Genomic DNA, 21529 nt, shown 5'->3' with positions numbered 1-21529 from the left:
CAAAAACCTTACATGGCATTTTTTTTTACAGTGTACTAAACAAACAGGGGTTGTTGCACCATCTCAGTCAAACTGGATTTTGCCGTGCAACATAACTTGGGTCAAGAAAGCTGCAATATGAGGAACATACCCTTCATTCTAAAGCGTCCTTGTAACTGTAAAACCTAGTTTCAAGTGTTTTTTCTGTTATTTTATATGAACCAGTGAGGTTTGTCTTGCAGAAGATGACATTGAAGAGATATGTGTTTTTGTTCCTAGTAACAGTTACCAGGCAATTGGCTAACGCATTTCTAATTTCATTGCTGTGTAGGCAACTCACACAGAACACTGCAGCCTCTATGCTGCCCAAAATGTAGGACAAAAACCTGCACCAGAAACGCAAATATTATGTGCTAATGAGGTGAAGGCAGACAGCTGAAAATAAGCAGATCACTTACTGTAGATAAATAAGCTTCAGGAGCTTACTGCAAGTAATTTGTATAAAGTTATCTCAAGCCTATTCCAAGTTGCTAATGCCACAGACAAAGGAGGTACCAAAAATGATCAATTGAGTGTGAAGTCAAATTAATACTATGTCAAGTGTCAAATGAAAAGAATTTTTTTTTTACAAGGTTCTCAACTTCTCATCTATTCTTTCATGAGCGGAAATGTTTCATCATGCAGGTAGATGGATGTGCTATTGAAGCAGTAAAGCAAGGCTGAGTGTTTGACACACCTGTGAAGATTGTTTTTTTTTTCTCCTGCTTGCCTGCAGCTCTCTCACGTTGTTCATTAGTCTGCTGGAACAGATGCTTTGTGAGGAGTGCTCGGGAGCTCTCCATCAGCTCGAGAGCCTTTTGAAATGCAGCAGGACTGCAGAGCTTTATCAGGACTGGAGGAAAGTGCAGAAGACTGAACTGGATGTGGGTTCAGTCAAATCCCTTGATTCCTCAACAACTGAGACTCTTATAGGAGGATGTCTTATTTCAGTAGTCCCATGGCAACTCACATGGAAAATGAGTTGTATGCTATATTGTTGAGGCCTAATTTAATGAAGCCTTGTGACTGAACACTCAACACATAACTTGGCCTTTATGTTTAAAATTATATACAGTGTATAAATGAGCATTTTTTTAAAAAGAAAAAGCTTACTGGTGTCCTTGGAGATGAACCTTGATGCTGCATTGAAACAACATTGATGATGTGTTGTAAGTATGAGGGACTAACCATGTTTTTGCCTCACAATTTTTACAAGATCAGAATCTGTTGTGCTTGAATAACTGTTTTGCTCGGTACTGCTGATAGTAGTCAGAAATTGTGCAACAGAACTGACTTTTACCTGTAAAAATTGGTTCCAATCAGGACAGCAAAGGGAGAGGAGCTTCTGTCACATGCATGTAATATGAAACTTATTGAATGTTGTACTTGTGAAGACTAAAGGACACTGATGCTTAAGCATTTGGTTCTGAGTTCTGTTCTTGACACTATGACATACATGTGCCATTTTTTTTTTTTTTTTTTACAATCTAGAGATGTGACCATTTCCTGTTAATTATGCTAATTTAATACCAAAAAATCACCCATTACATAAGCTATAAACTACAGTGCGAGTAAATTTCCTCACATTGTAAGAATCTCCCTAGCAATAATCCTTCAGACATTTATTGCAGACCCCCATGACCTGCTGCTAGTCTAATATTAGCTTTACATCTTCTCCTGACAGGCCTCTGGTGAAGACTCAGAGTCCATGGCTTTCATCTGATACATGAGATACAGCTGATATTTACCGGCGTGCTTTTCATCAAAACATCTCCTCCTCTCCACTACCACCTTATTTAACCATGGCGAGGCCATGTGTTGTTGTACCGTCCGGAACCTCCCCGCACCCGCCTGTCCCTCACCCTCACTGTGCATGTGCAAAGTCTTATGCTGTAGTATGTGGATGTCCTAGCAAATTATTCTTCAGTCTTAACTCTACACTGAATTATAAATACAGTAGTTACAATGCTTGCTTGGTTTACTGCTAGACCATCTCAAAGCCTAGGATTGTTCACTTTTAAGTATTTACAATGCAGCATCCACACTGGAACACTGGACATGACATTTAAGTGTTGTTTGTATTCATTTAGAATGTAGTCATAAGGAGAGTGTTATATACTCACTCAGTGCCAGATTTAACATAGCTGCTAGGCTCAGTATGTGAGTAATATCGCAATGACGCTTCAAAAACACTTTGAGAACCTGTATTTCAGTTGAGGCAACAAGAATCCAGAACCAATTCAACACTTCTGAGCTAGCAAGACAGCGAACGCAAACAACATATGAACATTAAATTAAGAGCAGACATTGTGTTACGTTAAAAAAAGAAAGACATTCCCTTCTAAATATGCGCTAATCTCTGAAGAGTCTAATCCGAGAGATTATTTATTTGAAGTTCCATTTGTCGGTTACCAAAACTGAACATCAGCAGTGAAGGAGACGCCTGAATCTGTGTCCCTTGGACAACTCCCAACCCTATGGGTATGCTCAAGTCAATGTGGACTCCTGCACTGCTCGTCCAGGCACATAACCATGCGCTGGGCAAGGTCTTAGACCATCAGCCGGGTGTGCGGTTTCTCCCTGGTTCCTCACTGTGCTGTCTCCTGTGAGCAGACGATAAGGCCATCGCACAGAGGTGCCATGGTTTCCTTTTCTTGTTTTTGTGACAAGCCCGCTTTTCATGACTGCTCTTAAAAAATATTGCCTTGTTTATCCAATCTGTGCTTTGAAAGATACGCTGTAGTATTAAGATTAGTTATAGTTACTAGCGACAAGAATTCTTATCTCAAGGTTTGTTTCTGAGGTACGCTTTCTGTATATTCCCCTTGGACCTCAGCTTAGTCAAGTGCCTGAAAGACATATTAGTACAGCCAGTGAACAAACACACATTTAAAGACCTATCAAAATAATAAACTAGCTTTACTCACATGACTTCAGTAAATCTAGTGCTAATAAGCATATACTTGTAATGAATGTGAATTAGACATACTTTAACAATAGGCAAACTCAAAAACTGTGTGACTAAGTTACCACTTAAGCAGCATCAGTGAATGTCTGTGATAAACTTTGTCACTGTGGATTTAGCTGGAACTGGACACTGCAGCAGGTTCAAAGTGAGCCTCTGACTGAGTGAAAGTGGCTAGCCATAAACAGTGTTATGTGATTTCTTGCTTGTTTACCAGTGTTAAGGTGGACATCAAATCTCCACATTTGGGTCTGTGAAGCCTTTCTTGCCTTCATTCACCAGGACAGGCTTTTCCGTCCTTGTGTGCCACACAAGAATCTGCCAGGTATGAGAAAACTTTAACCACAATTTGTAGAAAATCGAGAACATAATTTCCTTTAGTTTCTTTGTGCACTGTAGTGTAAACACTCACGGATTCACAGGTGTAAATTAATGATGCTTTTGTGTGGGAATTGTTTTCTAACCCTCACCCCATACCACGAAATTCTAAAGTACTATAGTGTTGTGGGACGCACTTATTCAAACACACACATAAAATGTCATACACACACATGCATGCACACACATGCGGGCAAACACTCACTCACTCTCTCTCTCTCTCTCTCTCTCTCTCTCTCTTGTTCTCTCGTTCTCTCTCTCTCTCAGAGCTCTCTGCAGAGGTGCACCAGAGAAATCAATGTGTGAAATCACCATGTAGTTTATTTGGTGTGTCTGTGTTTTCATCTTATATAGGAACAAATCTCTCAAGAGAGATTTGGCACATAATAATTAACTACCTGCTTATGAATGCTAGATTTCAATACCTCAAGCCTTTGATTGGAGAGTGTTCAGAAATAATGATGATATATGTGCATCATTGCGCTTCCTCGTAACTCCTGAACGCTTGTTATTGTTCTGCATAGCAAGTTGCACAGCAGCTGCAGTGTTTGGGTCATGGAAGTCACCAATAGCAACTGCTCCTCTGGAGACAGCTCTTCATACAAATTATTCCTAAAGGATGAGATAACCCTCATCTTTCCTCCCTCAGCTCTTTCTTTTCTCAAAGTACCACTGCAATCACTGGCTGCCTCCCCCTTCTTTCTCACTGTTCCTCATGAATAATGCATACATATGTGCGATCTGGGTCCATGCCCACTTAACCAGGTAGAATAGGCTAACTGAAGGCATTTGGCTTCTGAGAAGTGGATAATTGTGTGTATATGTGTTCCCTTTCTAGTTAAATGACATCTCAGAACTTAGTAAAAGAAAAATGACAGTGCCCATAACACTATTTGAAATAACAGAATTTTAGGTAGCTACAGTACTATCGTAAAGTCTGCCAAAGCATTCTCCTTGTATTGGCACCACTTGCAGATGAAAACGCAAGTTTTCTTACCTTAGTGCAATTGGCTGCTTTAGGCTCTAGGTCATTCAGAGTGACAAGCTCTTTGAGCAGGCTGCTCTCCTGGTAACCCCCTTTAACCCCACGCAGTTTGAAGTAGGCCTGGGGTTTGAACAGGATGAGGCGCAGGTTGATGGCAAAACCTGCCATGTCAATGGCGAAGGGCCGGTGAGGGTCAAAGACTGTTTTCCAGCCATACACCTTGCCCGCAGCATTGACCTTGGGTGACTCGTACCGCAACCCTCCAACAAACGCTACAGGCCACACGGACACCTTGCGGGTGGAGCGCATCTGCAGAGCAACAGAAAGGGACGAGGAGTGGGTGTTAAAAAGGCTGAACATTTTAATCATTTGTAGTTTTGATATATATGTTTCTCTACTGAAGAAGGTAAATACTTGAGGTTTTCCCCCCACATTTTTGCTTTGTATTTTAGTAGACCACACAATAATTAGCAACCTTAATAACTCCTAATGTGACATTGCAATTGCTGTTAATATTTTTTTAGACACCAAAACCAACTATCTGTACTTTGTGGTGAGCTCTCCCCCTCTAAAATGTTGTCTACCTAATGGCTAAAGTGGATGGCTTGTGAACAGAACCCATTAGGAACACCCAGGAGGTGCATGTGCCCTGCGCTCAGAGGAGAGGTGACAGCCCTTACGGAAGAACAGAGCGGCAAGATCGAATGTAAGCAGGTCGTCTGAGGAAATCCAACTGTGAGGGGGGGGGGGGGGGGGGGGGGGGGGGGGGGCAAAGGACTCTTTAATCTTCCTGCTTCAAACACTCCCTCCCTGCATCCAAGCTTTTTGTGCGCTACTGAACACAAGCGGTCCACATCATAAAAGGAAATTGATTAATGAATGGTAAAGGGGGTTTGGTTGTGGTCTGAGGGATGCTGTTGTCACTCTCCTTGTACCTAATGCACCAGCCAGTGGTACCAAGCAATTTTCTAAAGGACTCCCATTTTTATGTCTTCCCACCTTTACCATGTCTTCCAGATAATCTTTCTCCAAAGTATTTTTATTTTGCAACAAATGATACTGATTTTCTTTTCATTCCAGAAAGAAGGACCTAAATTTCCCATTGCCTTAATAAACATATATGTAGTCTATGCATACAGCTCTCTGTGGTTCCTGGCTTGAGCGAGCAGTGTAAAGGGAGTGCTAACAGTGGCAGCCTGGCCTAGTTTACTGTACAGCCGGCTGCTTTCTTCTCTTGCCTCCCATTGCCTAAGCTGAAAGCTGTTCTTTCTGTTCTGTTTTGCTGCAGCAAGAGAGGAGAGCCAGAGCTGCACTTCTGAAGTCGGGGCCACAACAAGAGAGATGAACCTGCATAGTCTGAGGGAAGATTGACATTTGGCAAATGTAAAAGGGTGAGGCCAAAGAAACAAAGAGGCAGTGAATTGCTAAAATGACCAGTAATCAACAAGAGACATGTATAAAGGGTCAGCTGAGCTTCCAGAATTATGACATAACCAGAATAACTGAGTCCTGATCCTGTTTACATTTGCATTGTTTGTGGAGATGAGGAATGACTGGATCTACTGGTTCACCACCTGAAGAAAGTATTGCTTTAGGGCCTAGGTTGATTCAAGAAAGACCAATTGGCCCATGGACGTTTTATTCAAGTGGTGCACTGGTGAAAATGACCAGAAAACAGAGCAACCTAGGCAGTGTGACATGCCATCTATGGGATAAAGTTCTGAATTTGGCACTACTCAAACATTTACTACTGCTTTTACAGAATAATGTACTGATTCAGTTAGATATGTAATTCTGCTTGTCATGTACCCCTTCTCCAAGCATGATGAGACAGTCAGCAGAAATGCAGAAGACCATTGACCTCCTGTGTTCTGTATCCTGTGAGAAGTGGGTTATTATCATATGATGTGGGGAGAGCACTGAATGAGCACTGAAAATGACATTTAGGTGAAATGTACAAGCACATAAATATAGGTTAAAAATTATCTCTTTGTACAGAGGCATGCTGTACCCCAGTGCTGAAGGAGAGGGTAAAAATAGATAAGTTCTGTAAATAAGGCCTGCTGCAAACCATTGCCTACATAAGCAGTTTTATTAAAAGCTCTGTAATTAATACACCTATCCCAGTAGTACTGTTTCAAACAGAAACTAATGCATATTTCATAAGAGAAACAGTGAGAGAGACAAAGAGTAAGCGATAGAGAGAGTGAGCGAGATATTCTCCTGTCTGCGCTGTTATTTCTCTAGTTCAAATTGCATGTCAAACAGACTTGTGATATTAGTGTTTTCAAAAAAGGTTAGGATGTTCAGGCACTGGTTAAACTGTAATATATGGTAAACAATTAATACTAGATTGACCTCAGAAAAACCACTATAGAGGTAATATATCAGAACAAAGAACAGCTGCAGTAATTAATGATATAACATGCCAATGTACCTTTAATTATTCTGAAGGCAGGAAATATAACCTATGCAGGATACAAGTTACTGATACAAGATACAGATAAGGAGAAATATTGTAGCACAACTACGTTCACAACCATGTTATTAGAAATATTAATTAGAAAGATATTGTTGATGCATAGTTAGAGACAATATCCCATCTGCTGCCCTGCACAGCTTGTTCTTGTCTTTAATAGTAAATTTCTGACTATAGGACCTGGAGTGGTTCGATATGTTGGATAAGTAGTGGCACACTACTCTTAACACAGCAGTAACACTGACATGTAAAACCCCCAGCAACACCGCTGTGTCTGACACACTCATACCAGCAAAAAACCCACTACGATGCTAGTGCCATCACTGCTGTGTTGAGAAAAGTCTGAGTCAGCATTGGTCAGAAACTGACTAGTGATGTATGGGGTAAAGGTAAGGCTGAAAAATTGTACATGGCAAGAAAGATGCTTTAGTCATTTCAATTGAAACTGTACTACCTAAATGAAAACTTTATTTTAAAGGAACATTTTTCTTGTTCTTGTTCTTAACTCAAAAAATGCCAAATTAGATTCTTATAAATGTACAATTTTTTCACTATGCATTAAGCTTGTTACTATGCATTAATGACCTATATCAGTACATAATGTATGGTCTGCTGTGTAACAACAACGAATAATTGCATTATTAATGGCAACAATGCAGAATGTTAGAACCTTGTTATATAACCTCTTGAACATAAATAAATAATCTAAATTCAAATAGTTATATCTGGCAACATGTTTTTCCTATATTCTAGGAAGCAAAAGACTGGATTCGATTGATTTAGTGTTAATAAGAGTTTAGTAATGAACTAAGTTCCATAAAATTTGTAATAAATCAACTTGCATTCAATAATACCTTATCAGTATTTCATACACAGGGATTAACTGAATTACTTGGAAAATAATAAACATTTTAAAGAAAATATTCTTATTTCATGTAAACATAAATACATGTCTTCTTGATATCACTTATTTTTTATCCAAAAAGAGCAGACCTCAAGGAATGAAGGCTATTTTCATTCTGATTATGTAGTATCAATGTGATCATGCTATCAAAAGATTGGATGCACATACTTTTTTTCTACATTTTAGAAAATAACAATAACAGTCAAAACAATAAAATAACACGTGACCATGCTGTGAGAAACAAATATTGACTGTGTGAGATGTTAGATTCTTCAAAATAGCCACTCTTTACTGTGATGACATCTTTGCATGCGCTTGTGTTCCCTTAAGCCTCTGAAGTCTGAGGGCATTTTCTCTGTTTTGGTATATTTTTAAAAATTCACTTCAAGGGTCTTACTTATAGAACAATACCCATATGTTTCATATAAACATTTTCTGAATAATCTCAGCTCTCTTCCTAATGAGGTACCATTTCATCTAGAGTACTGCATAAAGAAATAATATGGCCGTAAACATGAAAATATGAGGTCCAATTTTAGAAAGCTATCATATTTCATGTGAAAACATGTATACGCTGTCTTATTGCAAATATATTAATAAAAACATTGCGAAACATTGACGCCAATGCGCCATTGCGGGTGTTGACTACAACAGGTTATCCAGCTAAGGCAGCCACATATGATGATTTTCCATCAGTCTGATATATACTGAGCACTTGCACAATGAGATTTGAATTCATTTATGAAAAAAACAGATTAAAATGCCTTTACGACTACGAAAACCATATATTCAGTCACATTTTCAAACTTCTAACTGTAATGGATAAAACATTTTTACAGACATGAAATAAATTCAAGCAATTTTATTATGCTGTTAGAGGTATATTCAATTTTGGAAAGGACAAACTGGATTGATTTTTTAACTGTCAATCCACAAACTGGAGGCCACCAAATATCCCTAAATGACAATTGGTTTCTTAGCCCATCAGAAATATTTATAATAAATAAAACAGGTTTGTTTTATGTAGGTTTGAACAAATGAACTGGAAAAAGGTCACAATCAAATAAATGAATGAATGAAGGAATGAGTGAATGGCCCAGGGAACGTAAATCTGTTTTCCTGCTAATTAGGCTAGTCTTGCTCTTCTGAGAACATGATGTACATATACAAGGTGCGATCTCCGAATACTTTTCCAAAGTCAAGAATTTCACCCCTTGAAATGTAAAACAGAAAGCCTTTATGCTGTATTCACTCAGTCACAAAGATGATGTCCCTCTCATATACTCTGCTTCCTGCTCTCCCCGAGTCTAAGCAACCTAGCTAGGGAAGCTATCTATTGAACAAAAGTCATATTTACAGTATAATTTGCAACTATGGGATGGGTATAAGGGAACACAGCTTTACTGTCAAATTGAAACATCAATTGTAAAGTTTGTACACATGGATCAATATACTTTAGAGCTGGTCTTGGAGTAAGAGTCTATGCACACCTAACACTGTTTCATCCTGGTGACACTAAGACTGCATCTTGTAATGTAACAGGTTGAATGGGACCTATTATGGTAATTTTCAATGTTAATAATAGTATTTTGGGGGTCTACTAGAATAGGTTTACATGCTTTGATGTTCCAAAACCACATTTCTTTTTATACTGTACATTTCTTTCACCTTCTGTCTGAAATATTCTGTTACAGCTCCTGTGTCTGAAGGCCCCCCTTCAGATGAGCTCAGTCTTCTCTCTGATTGGTTGTCATAGTTCCGCACCTTGTTGTGGTTCCTGTGGCAACTAGCCATGTGTGCCTTTGTTTTGGTTTTCCTCCTTGTTCTGCCCTTTGTCGTGTATTTTCCCACCCTTCATTGATGCCATGTCTAGTTTTTGTTAAGGGCTTTAACTACCCGAGTTTGCTTCTCCAGCTGACATTAAATTACTTTCCTTCACTGCAGATACAGTATTAAATTAAATTACTTTCCCTTCACTGTATTTACTATATTTATACCCCACATTTCCCTGTGTAGTTCAAAGTTTATTTATTTGTCAGTCTTTGTACATAACTTCCTTGTGCTAGTGTTCTGTGGCTTAATTCCTTTGTACTGCTATCTGTTTCTGTTTTTTTTATGTTTCTTGTTTCAATTGATTTTGATTTGTTTCCTGTTTTCCATTTGCTGTATTTTCTAGTTTGTCTCTCTCCCTCGGGACTGTATTAAGGATGATTATGAATTCACCCTAAATAAACTTAGTTTGCCTATGCACCTGTGTTTTGCCTCACTGGTCAGATTTTTACATTGGTCAGCTCGCCCACTCTGTGTTTACTGGCCAACCACCAGTGCAGCTCCACCCTCCATGTGTTCCCGCCTAGTCTTCCATGCAGACTGTTTAAAAATTATGCAAAATTATTTTTAAGCTTTTCAAAGATAATAAATGATAATATGTTTGACTGAAAAAGATTTAGACTCTGGGATTGGGATTTTCTATAGGCTAGGTAAGTATTTTGGCTTCTTAGAGATATCCACTCTATAGCTAACTTGCTCCTTCTAGCTAATGTCAAGTACATTTCTACTTTATATTTTATCAGTAAGACATAACTCAGAATCTTAGAACCTACAGCCAATAATGCCACACTTGAACACCCATAGTAGTTTAATCATCACAATTCCACAAATAATAATGCATACTTACAGGTTGTGAACCTGAATCTTCCATTGGGCCACAGAAAGATGAAACTCTCCAGTCCTTTAGGACTAAAATAAGCAAAACTCCAAGATCAAACTGTGCAGTTTTTAATGCTGTCCTCCATAAAGTACATTTTGACAAGGTGGGACAAATTGTCGGAACACTGCACACACAGTAAAACAATTGGAACCACTGTGATTCTACCTTTAACAGACCACACAAAGGAGGTTTCCCTTCACAATGCAGAGCACATTGTCTTCTCCACATAACTAGGTACAAAATTGAACAAACTCTTCCCAATGTCCAGTACTTGCTATGTGCTATGTGAGGGTGTGCTAAGTTTGACGGTAGGCGGGCAATATGCAAAGTGTTACATGACTACATCACTGTGTAACAAGAAAATGGCAGAAATTCCAACAAGCTGTTTTAGGCAGCTGTAAAAAAATGCTTTCTTTGGGAGAGAATTACTCACTCTGGCCTGTACATTGGTCTTTGTAACTTTGCAGACTGTTTACATGCACAACAAGCAAAATGGAAGGGAACATGGGAATATAAATGAAATGGAAAAAAAGAAAGGCATAACAGGTCCCCATTAACTTTGAACATATCAAAAAGAGCATTATATTAAGCTACACTAACATTATCTACAAAAAAATTGAGGTAGCCAGTACTAGCTATTTTAAAGTTTCTCATCATCCACAGAATTAGCACTTAGTGTCTAAACTTATAGTATAGTTTTCATTATGATACAAAACATAAAATCCATTAGCACCTGTGGATGGGGCTTATCTGGTGCCTGAATTATATTCATCCGTAGATCTTTATATTTACTATTGTGTTACTCCGATTCTCCCTCAGTGAGCCATTATATTCAGTTTCTTGAGTAATGTAACAGGCTGTGAGTCTGTGACAGCAGGCTGTCAATCTAGCATGCTTATTAGAATATTAGGGTAACACCTACAGTGTTCACAGCTTGGACTAATGAATTAATTTGGATTGGTTTTTGGATTAATGTTTATATAATACTCTAGTTCCCTGGGTCTTTAAGAAGGACAGATAACAATCGTGAACAGATGACAATCTACAGTTTGAAATTAACTAGCAAATGGAAACAAGTTGGCCTTTGTGTCCTTAATCTTCTTCATTCTTCTGTGATGTGGACTGAACCTTTTTCTTTTCAATATATTTTTTAGTTTTCAATTGTAAGTTCTGGAATGGCTGCAGTAAAAGCAATTCTGCTTTAAACATTATGGTCGGAATCCAATTTACCGTACAGACTTCAAACATCACTACAAAGTGGCTGACACACTATATAGTTCACTATTTCTGTAATAGGGGAACAATTTCAAAAATGCAAATTCAAAAACTAACTTCTGCCAAAAAGCAAAATAAATATATAAAAAGTGAAACCCTTGCTGCTATTGGGTGGTTTCAATTTGCTATAGTTATATCACTGTCAATCACTGTGCGGTCTGAAACACCTACCCAGATGTGTGTTTAAGCAGAGAAGAGTTTTTAGATCTTTTAGCTTGAAAAGTAATGTTGGAGTGTTAGAATTCTTTTATGGAATACATACTTGAATATTAATGAAATTTCTAATCTATCTGGCTACCAAAATACAATTAATATATCCTGAAATTTCCATATAGGTTAACTTGCATTGAGCATATTTGATAAAACTTTTTTCTATTTTTTCGCTTACCTTTACAAGCAAATTAATTAAAAAAACAAAACAAAAACAAACAAACAAACAAAAAAACAGGTAAAGTATTCAACTATTACGGACTACAAAAACGCATACTGGCTTTTCACAAACCTGCCTGGTACTTTCTAATCTAATTAAAAAATTACTTTAGAATATGGAACACAGCTTGAAGAATTAGTCAATTATTAGTCCATTAATGCTCAAGTACTAAACTCCAGTCACTTTATTCTACCTAGAACCTACAGGAATAGCATGTTGCCAATTACATACTAATTACCTATAATTTTTGAATATTTACTCATGTTCAGTAATTTGCATGATAAGCATAACAATGTATTTGTCACAGACTGCTCCCAGTCCTACTGGTCACGTGGCTGCATGATGTGGGAGTTTCGTGAGTTTTTCCGTTTGTAACCACGCCCATGTTTGCACACCTGCACCGGCTTCTGCGTCTAATGTTTGCATGTATTTAAACCTTTCCAGGAGAGTACAGGGTTGTCGGTCTGTGTTCATGTTCATGATAGTATCACGTGTTATGTTTGTAACCTGTTGTCTGTGTTCACCTACCTGGTTTTCTTTGAGTGCCAATATGTTTGTCCTTTGTGTGTGTTTAATAAATGTCTGTCTACATCAAGAGAGCCTGTGTGTCCCACTCTTCACCCTGCGGCACTTGAGCCGTCACAGAAAGACCAACTGCCACAGGACGCCTACTCTCTTGACATGTAACCGACTTCTCATGGGGATGTGTGCAGGGGACTCTTGCCGACATCCCAAGTTGCTGCCTGGATTCCTGGATATTGGGAGGAGGACCATGACCAGAGCTCACGGCCATGCCAAAGGAAGAGAAGAGAGCCCGCTCCAGACAAGGAGGGGACGCCCCCTGTAATTTCCTGGGGGGAGCTAAGGCTACCGAGCCGAGACCACAGATAGCCGAAGGTCTCCACTGGAACCGCTATGTTGGCTAGGTCCCTAGCTAGCCTGTGTTCTCCCACTCCCGAGTGTAGGCTATGAGTACTGGAAGGGTCCGCCCAAAGCCCTGGAGGAGGACTGCCTCAGGTGCTCTCCCTGGGTGGCTGGTGTCAGGTGGGCTGTAGTCCGTGGCAGCACGTCTGGACCCAGGGTGGATGTGCCCCTCTGCGCGTCCTGTAGGGCCAGGGACACGTCTCCAGTGCCTGTCCTTTCGGTAGAGACTGCGTCTCAGCGCTTTTGTTTGTGTTCAGGCGCATCTGCTCATTGTTGTGTATGTTGTGTATTTAGGTTGGGTCCCTACGAGGGGGTGGTCGCTGCTGGACGTTGTAGTTGCGCCTTCCAAACCGGTGGACCTGCCAAGGAGCGTTTCTGGACTGCCCTGGGAGAGGCACGGACTCCACCTTTCCCCCTTGTGTGTCGAGAGGCCTCCCTGGGTGAAGGCTACCAGCCCGCCTTGTGTTGGGTGGTCACTAGGCATTGCTGTTTGTTGTGCGTGTTTCTGTGTACATGTATACACGGCGACCTGGTGTTCGCAGGCCCAAGAAGGATGCGTTGGGAGCCGTGCCCCTTGGAGGGGGATTCTGTCACGGACTGCTCCCAGTCCCACTGGTCAGTCACGTGGTACAGCCTGTCGCGTGATGTGGGAGTTTGTCTTTTTATTTGTAACCACACCCAGGTTTGCACACCTGCACCGGCTTCTGTGTCTAATGTTTGCATGTATTTAAACTGTTGCAGGTGAGTACAGGGTTGTCAGCCTTTGTTCATGTTCATGTTCACCGGAGTATCGTGTGTTTTGTTTGTAACCTGTTGTCCGTGTTCACCTACCTGGTTTTCTGTGAGTGCCAATATGCTTGTCCTTCATGTGTGTATAATAAATGTCTGTCAAGAGAGCCTGTGTGTCCCACTCCTCACCCTGCAGCACTCAGGCAGTTACAGTATTGTATATTAATATAATTAATAATACAATATTAATTATTTTTATCCAACAGACCTCCAATTATGCACTGATACAAGTCATAATAAATAAAGCTTAATGGATAGCGAATAAACTATGTGGAAGGGTACATTTACACTGCAGGTAAAAGTGTCCTGTCACGGCATGGCCCCCTCCTCCTAGGCTTCTCCCCCTGTGTGTGTGTCTAGCACCACTCTCCTACCATATTCATTAATCCTGTCGCACCTGTCTATAGTTATGTTCCTTGTTAGCACACATATTTAAAACCTTGTTTTATTCTTGTTGGTGTTTGACCCTAAGTATGCTATGTACCAACTGCTTTGTTGTGCGTTAAGGTTTCATTTTGTCGTGTGGACCATAGTTACCTGTGCGTCGGGCCTAGTCTCCCACATCACATGTCCCGAATCTGATTTAATGCTCAAATCCATTTTTTTTTTTTTTGCTGTTGACTTGTTCATAATATCTTCTAAATATGGCCTATACCTAGCATTAGTCTGAATAGATCACACACATTAACTGACACTCAGCTCAACTGACACTTATCCAGATGTAAACAATCAGTCAACCATAGCAACCACAAGTCTATTGCTCATTTTAATGTAAATTGGAGGCTGACTGTGAATTTGGCAACAAATTATAATGAGTCTGAAGAGGCGGAAGAGGGCCCAGATTTTAATGACGGCTCTCTGTTGAGTTACAGCAGCTACTTCACTGTAGAGGAATATTTGGATGTTGTTATCAATCTTACCTTCCTGCCTGCACGAAATTATGATGAATGTCAAACTGTATTGACATAAAAGTCACATGAATGTGACCATTCAAACTGCATGCCACAAACTGAACATGCATCGGATTTCAGTACCACATATAAAAGTGGCCTAAATCAAAATTGAAAAAGTCAAATTGAAAAAGAGTCGATATGTTTATGGCTGTTCACACTGTAAACCAAATGGGAAATGTTTGGGTCACTGCAGAGAGAACATAGCCAACGTATCTAATTAAATCAAGCATCTTCTTGAGTAAATATATAACAGAACGCTTAAAATTAAATTTACATTAGGTTCATGTATTTGTGGGGATAGGGTGCCTTAGTGTATTCTAGTACAGTTCTTTTAAATGGACACTGTTCACAAAATTTATATGTGTTGGACTGTGTTGACCTTCTCTCCCACTAGCTAGAGGCTTTTAGCAGGCAGATGCAGTGAAGGAAAGCCATTTAATGTCAGCTGGAGCAGCAAACTCCAGTAGTTAAAGCCCTTAACGATCAGTTAAATGAGAAAACAAGAGTGTCTCAAAGAGCTTCGCTACAAAGACCCTCTGAAGGTTCGGGAACTGTCTGGGTCAAAGCTTTATGGGTGATCCCAAGGCAAAGATAATGACAGCATTACAATACAGCAGTGAGAGCCATTTACTCATACTCTATCTAAACAACAGCATATCCTATCGATATCCAACGTATGGATCCTCTATAATCTGTTCAGGTAATGTACTGCAAAGGCCTTTGGTCTGTAATCAGTGTGGAAAAGTTCCCATAGAAATTTATAACATCTTCTGTTGGGGAAACTGCAATCATGTGTCACAATTCGAAATTATCTACTTACCTCCTCAAAGAGCTCCAAGCTGTATGTGTTGTCGTCATCGGCGAAGTAGACGATGCCAGCCTGACTGTTATTGGGACTGAAGGTCTCTCGGAGCCAGCGCAGGGCCAGGTTCCTTTGCATGGTTCCACGCGGTATCCTGGGGTCTCGCACATCCCCTCGCAGTTTGTAGTTGCGTGGCGTCTCCACGTTGAGGTGTGTGTAGTTGAGACCTGTCTCCCTCAGCAGCCGCGTCACTAGCGGCGTCCTCCGCTGCGAATCCTCCACCAGGATCCAGTGCAGGTTGGGTACGTGCAAGAAAGTATTGGCCAGGCGTGTCAGCTCCGCCTTCTGCACGGGCCGGCTATACGTGGGTGTGATTACGTGGATAGTGGGCAGCACGTCAGACCAGGGCGGCGGCCTTGTGTACACATACTCGGTGCGCACCACCTCCACTATGTCCTTGTCGGGTGAGCAGTACTCCTTTGAGTCAGTGGCCGGGCCTGCCTCATGCCGGCCCTCAGGTCCGTCATCTACAGTGCAGAGAAGGAGAATTGAGGCATTAGCACATCCCGGGGCTGCTCTCGCTATGTCTGACACATGCCAAGAGGCCGAGAGGAGTACCTGCCAGGCGGTGCCGCTGGATCATTAGCCGCTCTGGTATGATAAAGATCTCTTTTACTAGATGGTGACAAGCTGGAAAGAGGGAGAGCAGGTGCCATGAGAGGGCAACACAGCTGCTGTACCATGAGTTTCAAACCAAGCTCTATACCTTGGTTTCAAACTCCAACCAGCCCCCACCCATAATCTTCACTCATCTTTTCCGGAAAGCACAACTCAACAAATAGGCATTCAAAACAGTAATGCGTTACTCTGATCAATAAAAAATGTTTAAAAATTTGATAAAACTCAAGTGAAATATTATATGGTATACTGCTTATGAACTATTTCAGCAAAGTACGTGTCATTAAGGACACGAAACATTTTCCTAATGGAGACACTCGATATCACTTAATATCGCTCTCTTAACGCCCTCTTCTCACTTCAGATGTTAGAGTGAAAACTTTCCCTCCTCCTACATTAGCATACACCACTAACATAACAGCTGTTTGCTGCTTATAAGACACTACAAAGGCCAGTGTGATGACACTGTTAACAGACATGTCATTATTATTATTTTTACCTCCCTACAGATGCATTTATGGATGTTAAGAGTTTGTGTCATGTTGTAAACGCAATACCCCAAAGAGAGAAAGATCCCACTATCACAAAAAGAACATTTTAATATTTCAAAACTGTCCTAGACATGTAACTCCAAAGTTACATGTTTCCAAAGTGATAGCAAATATGAAAATTAATTGGGGGCTCAGGAGTTCAATATTAGAAGATCATGGACAGAGTAAGAGAGCTGACCTCGGATCAGCATTGCACTTTGAACTTCTTTAAGAGGCCCTGATACCTTGATTATATATATATATATATATATATATATATATATATATATATATATATATATATATATATATATGTGATATAAAGGACAGTCAGGTGTGTGCAAACCAAACCTGACCTTATCACCAAGATTTCACTGTTTTTCACAATACTCCCCATAACTCACAAAATAGAACTGAATAAATGATCAGGAAACTTTATTAGAGCAAGTATTTAGAGACGTATGACTCACAGAAGTTCTCAGGAATAAAACAATTGCAGTTGCCCACATACTTTATTTTCCTGTATAATATGAATGCCTCAGTTATTGATCCCTCATAAGGCACTAGAATATTGAATTAAAAGGTTTATTTCAAAAGCTTCTAAAAGAAGTAAGCAAATTCCTCCAAAGATCTAAAAAAATGCACTTATAGTGCATTTTTGCTTATTTATGTACTCTTAAGCATGTACTAGTATGTGCAGGCTTTAAAAGAGAAAAAGCAGAGAAAGGCAGAGGTTACCCTTTCGGATGGCAAGCAGAGGGGCAATGGCGCTCTGGTGCCACACAGTAATGAGCAGGGTCCAGGGTAACACGATCAACACGATGGCAAGAATGTCTCTTCTCTTCGGCATCTCCAGGGCTGGCTCTATGCCTGGTCATTACCTAGAAATGGATATTAAATTACATCAGAGAAAGAACAGAAGTGAATGAAAGAGACACAGAAGGAGAAAGAGAGGAAAGGGAGAGAATACAGTCCTGCTAAGAAGAAACTTGGGCTTGGTGCTAAACAGAACTGGGCATGCTGATTCTGTTTATTGTCCTTGACCATAAGCACTACATTCTGCTATCAGTCAAGTGGAGGGCTCTAGAGTGTTAATTTAACTATCACTAAGCCTTCCTCTGGTAAGATGTGAACTGAAAATGTAATATATCTGAGGATTGAGAAGTGAGACTTTTACACTTGTGCATCTAGGTTAGTGTAGGTCAAAGGCACTAAGTGTGCTCTATAAGACTCAGTGTTAATGGAATATATTAACACCACAGTGCACTCACAAAACTCACAAAATCTCTTCCCACCTTATTTGCAATGTACAGCTAAATTGTGTGTGTGTGTGTGTGTGTGTGCGTGCGTGCCTGTGTGTATGTGTGTGTGTGTGTGTGTGCATGCGTGTTTCTCTACAGTCTTCTTACCTGTGGTTATGCGTGCTGGACAGGCATGTGTTTGAGACGCAGCTGCAGAAGCCGCTTTCTAGGGACCAGACACTGAGCCATCATTGCCCACGTCATCACATACAGTAGACCACAAAACCTACAATGCACACAATACAATTATACCACTTCTGTATTGTCAAGTTAACATGTACACTATGAGGTAAGCTATGTACATTACATTTCCAAACACATCCAAAAAAAAAGAAAAGAAGTGAAACTCTCAGCTCTGTCACGAATATTTATTATATTAAATAAAATAAAATTGTGTTGCTGCCACAAAAGCTTTGAGTAACATAAATGATAATAGTGATAAAATCACATAGTTCTGAGCACAGTCCATTGTGCTGAGCCTCCCTGTTACAAAACAATTAACCCTGAGACATATCCAGACACACATATGAAAGACAGAGTTGATGCATTGCCTTGAAGCAAGGCTGTGTGTGTCTGTCTGTTTGCATGTTGTGTGGGCAGACTACAGTGCAAATGCTGATTGACTGCAGATGACACAGTGCATTTTTAGTTGTTCTGTGGAGGATGAGAGATGAAACAAAATGGAAAGAATATTTTTGATGTTTTTAAACATAGAGAACAACAGGTGCCTCTGGCTAACACTAAGGTAAGACAGAGCTATACACTGACTCAGAATATAACATAGTACACTTGGGGTGACCAGAAAAGCTACCATATCAAGTTTGGCGTATTGTTAAAAATTAATAATGTATTACTAAAAACAAACAAACAAACGAGTAAACGAAATCCTTATTAATTAGCTTAGTTTTGGGCACTCTGGCCACTAGAACCCCAATCAGGAAGCACTAAAGCACCACAATAGAAACCGTGGAAACTGAGCAGCAGGCCTGGGTTTTTTTGTTTTTTGGGGGGGTATTGTTTGCCAGCACTAAAGCATGCCTGTGGTAAAAATTACACTACATGTACAAAATAGTAAATTCTTCTTCTTGCTTGCAGGCCTACTAAAAAAAGGTCATCAGAAAATCCTGCTCTGAGTCTGCAAATGGCCACATCATTCAACTGAAAGGACAACTAACCGGCTTAAAAACACTGCTTCACCGAGAATGCTAAACAACTCAGGCAGCATCAGCTGATGTCTTAGAGGGCAGCCTCACTGTAAATCAACCACACCTAACCAGCCATGAACTGAACACAGACAGCACGCTGAGTGCCATAATACTTTCAAAAGTCCTGTGTTCAGGTCAACACCAGGAGAAATCACCATAACAGTTCTGGTATGACACTGCGGCAGAAGCTTGTGTACAAGATGTGCATCACACTTCATACGCATACATTACTGGTCTACGAAGAGGACAGTTTAACGCGGACAGAATCACAACGACTAATTTATCAGTGATGATTTTGCTGTGTATGCTTGGGCATAACATGGAGACAAGATTCTGCATCTCATGGAGAAGATAAGCTTGGTGACTCCTCTCAAATATCAATGTCTCATCTACAGTGTGTCCTTAGAACATGCTAATTGGAATGCATTTGCTGGTGTTTAGGCACAGAACAAAGGGGAGCTTAATATAGAGCTGTCTGGCTTGTCTGATTATTCATTCACTCCTTTCCTAAGCACTAGCTGCAGCTTTGAACATGCCTTGATAATGACTAGAGGAGTCACAATAGGTCATTATTGATGCACCTGTCACTGTCCACAAAACTAACTTACCTGCAGGCATCAGCAAAAGTAAATTCCGAACGTAATGTATTGATTGCAGATTCTAGTGGCGTTAATTGCTAAAGGAATAGCCAAGCAAACGAAGGCAAAGTTGGTTTAACAGGGAAGTGAAGCTATATACAGTAATGAGCACAACTGTCCATTGCAATGTGATTAGAAAGTATACTCAGAAAAGAGCTTTTGGAGGTCTGTTTAATTTTCCTTTGCCCTTGTATACTTCATACATAACTGCAAAGTTTTCAGTTTTAATATCTGTGCAAATGATGATACACAGCAGAATACAAAACAAGAAGACATGCAGAAACATATGCAAGGCATAGGAGCTGGACCCCCCAAAGGAGGGGAGCCAGAAAAATGGTGGAGAACAACAAAGCTAAGCTCTTGTAAGCAAGTAATGGAGAACAAACCAGAAATTTTGATAGTAGATAAGATTCAGAAAACAGCAGTGGTAATAGATGTGGCAGTCTCAAGTGATGGAAACATCCAAACTAATGAATATGAAGACTTGGAGCAATACCAGAGACTGAAAGAGGAAATAGTGAGAATGTGGAATATTAACACCAACGTTGTCCCAGTGGTGATAGAGGCTGTGAGCCCTAAAGGAGTGGCTCCAACAGATAATAGCAACATACAAGTACGTTCAGCTCATGACATCAATAATCTCAGTCCAGAGGAGTGCAAACTGAAGAACAGCAAAAGTACTATGCCGCACCTACAAACTCCCAGGTCTGAAGGCTGGAGTGTGTGAAAAAAACATATGAACACTCACTGGAAGGAGGCAGGTACACACACACACACACACACACACACACACACACACACACACACACACACACACACAAACAAACAAGAATTTTATTTCATTTAAAAACTATACTAAGAGTTAGAACCTTGCTAATAATACTATATGGTAGGAAACTGACCCTGCTTTAATTATTTCATAGCTAGACTACTGTAATATATTGTTTACTGAATTGCCAGCAATCACAAAGCCTGGCTGTCTGTTTCTTTTAGAAATGATTTAGGATTCCTTCACTAGCTTTTTGAGCTCTTAATGGTCTAGCAACATTATACACTTCAGAGTGCCTGACAGATTATGTTCAAAAAGGTTTTATATCATGCTGGATGGTTAAACTTACCTAGAATGAAGTACAAAAAATCAGTGAAGCTGCCTTTTGCTACTATGCACAAACTCCTTACCTTCAAAATTCATTAGGCACCCACAACTGCAGTGAAAAATGCATTTACTTATCTTAGCTATTTATTAGCATTTGCATTATTTACTAGCACTGCTTTTCACTAGCACTTTACTAGCAATTTCTGTGTCTTTAATATTGTACATACATTATATTTATTAATGTTCTTATACTATTTTATTTACATTATTTTAATACTATATGTATTTTCATGACTCCCAGTCATCATGCACATATTTATAATCTTTCCTTTGGCATAGCAGGTCTCCATATACCTTGTTTAAAGGAAACCAGAGGGAAGGGTCCCGGAACATGATTCACTCTGAACCTTTTGGAACACAAACTTAAAAATCAAATAGGCAAAAACAGACATAAGTCACATGGGGCAAA

At 40.0% G+C, this 21529-nt stretch overlaps 1 protein-coding gene across 6 annotated transcripts in view; it reads right to left on the bottom strand.

The window, feature by feature from the left end:
- Positions 1-906: 906 nt before the first annotated feature.
- The window catches only part of b3gat1a (beta-1,3-glucuronyltransferase 1 (glucuronosyltransferase P) a), a 68108-nt gene continuing 47485 nt past the window's right edge, over positions 907-21529 (bottom strand). For 5 of the 6 annotated variants that reach the window (XM_035524950.1, XM_035524951.1, XM_035524947.1 and 2 more), the window contains 7 exons: positions 18230-18347; positions 17559-17701; positions 16231-16302; positions 15631-16139; positions 4359-4655; positions 3198-3301; positions 907-2867 (listed from right to left, as the gene is read on the bottom strand). In XM_035524950.1, the coding sequence (XP_035380843.1) occupies positions 3215-3301; positions 4359-4655; positions 15631-16139; positions 16231-16302; positions 17559-17670 (1077 nt within the window). In that variant the 5' untranslated portion in view covers positions 17671-17701; positions 18230-18347 and the 3' untranslated portion in view covers positions 907-2867; positions 3198-3214. The remainder of the gene's footprint in view (positions 2868-3197; positions 3302-4358; positions 4656-15630; positions 16140-16230; positions 16303-17558; positions 17702-18229; positions 18348-21529) is intronic. The other variant, XM_035524952.1, reaches the window with a different exon arrangement.

Source organism: Electrophorus electricus, chromosome 4 (assembly GCF_013358815.1).
Source record: "Electrophorus electricus isolate fEleEle1 chromosome 4, fEleEle1.pri, whole genome shotgun sequence".
Lineage (NCBI taxonomy): Eukaryota > Metazoa > Chordata > Actinopteri > Gymnotiformes > Gymnotidae > Electrophorus > Electrophorus electricus.
The sequence above is the reverse complement of the archived record's forward strand: the minus strand, read 5'-3'. Positions and strand labels throughout refer to the sequence as shown.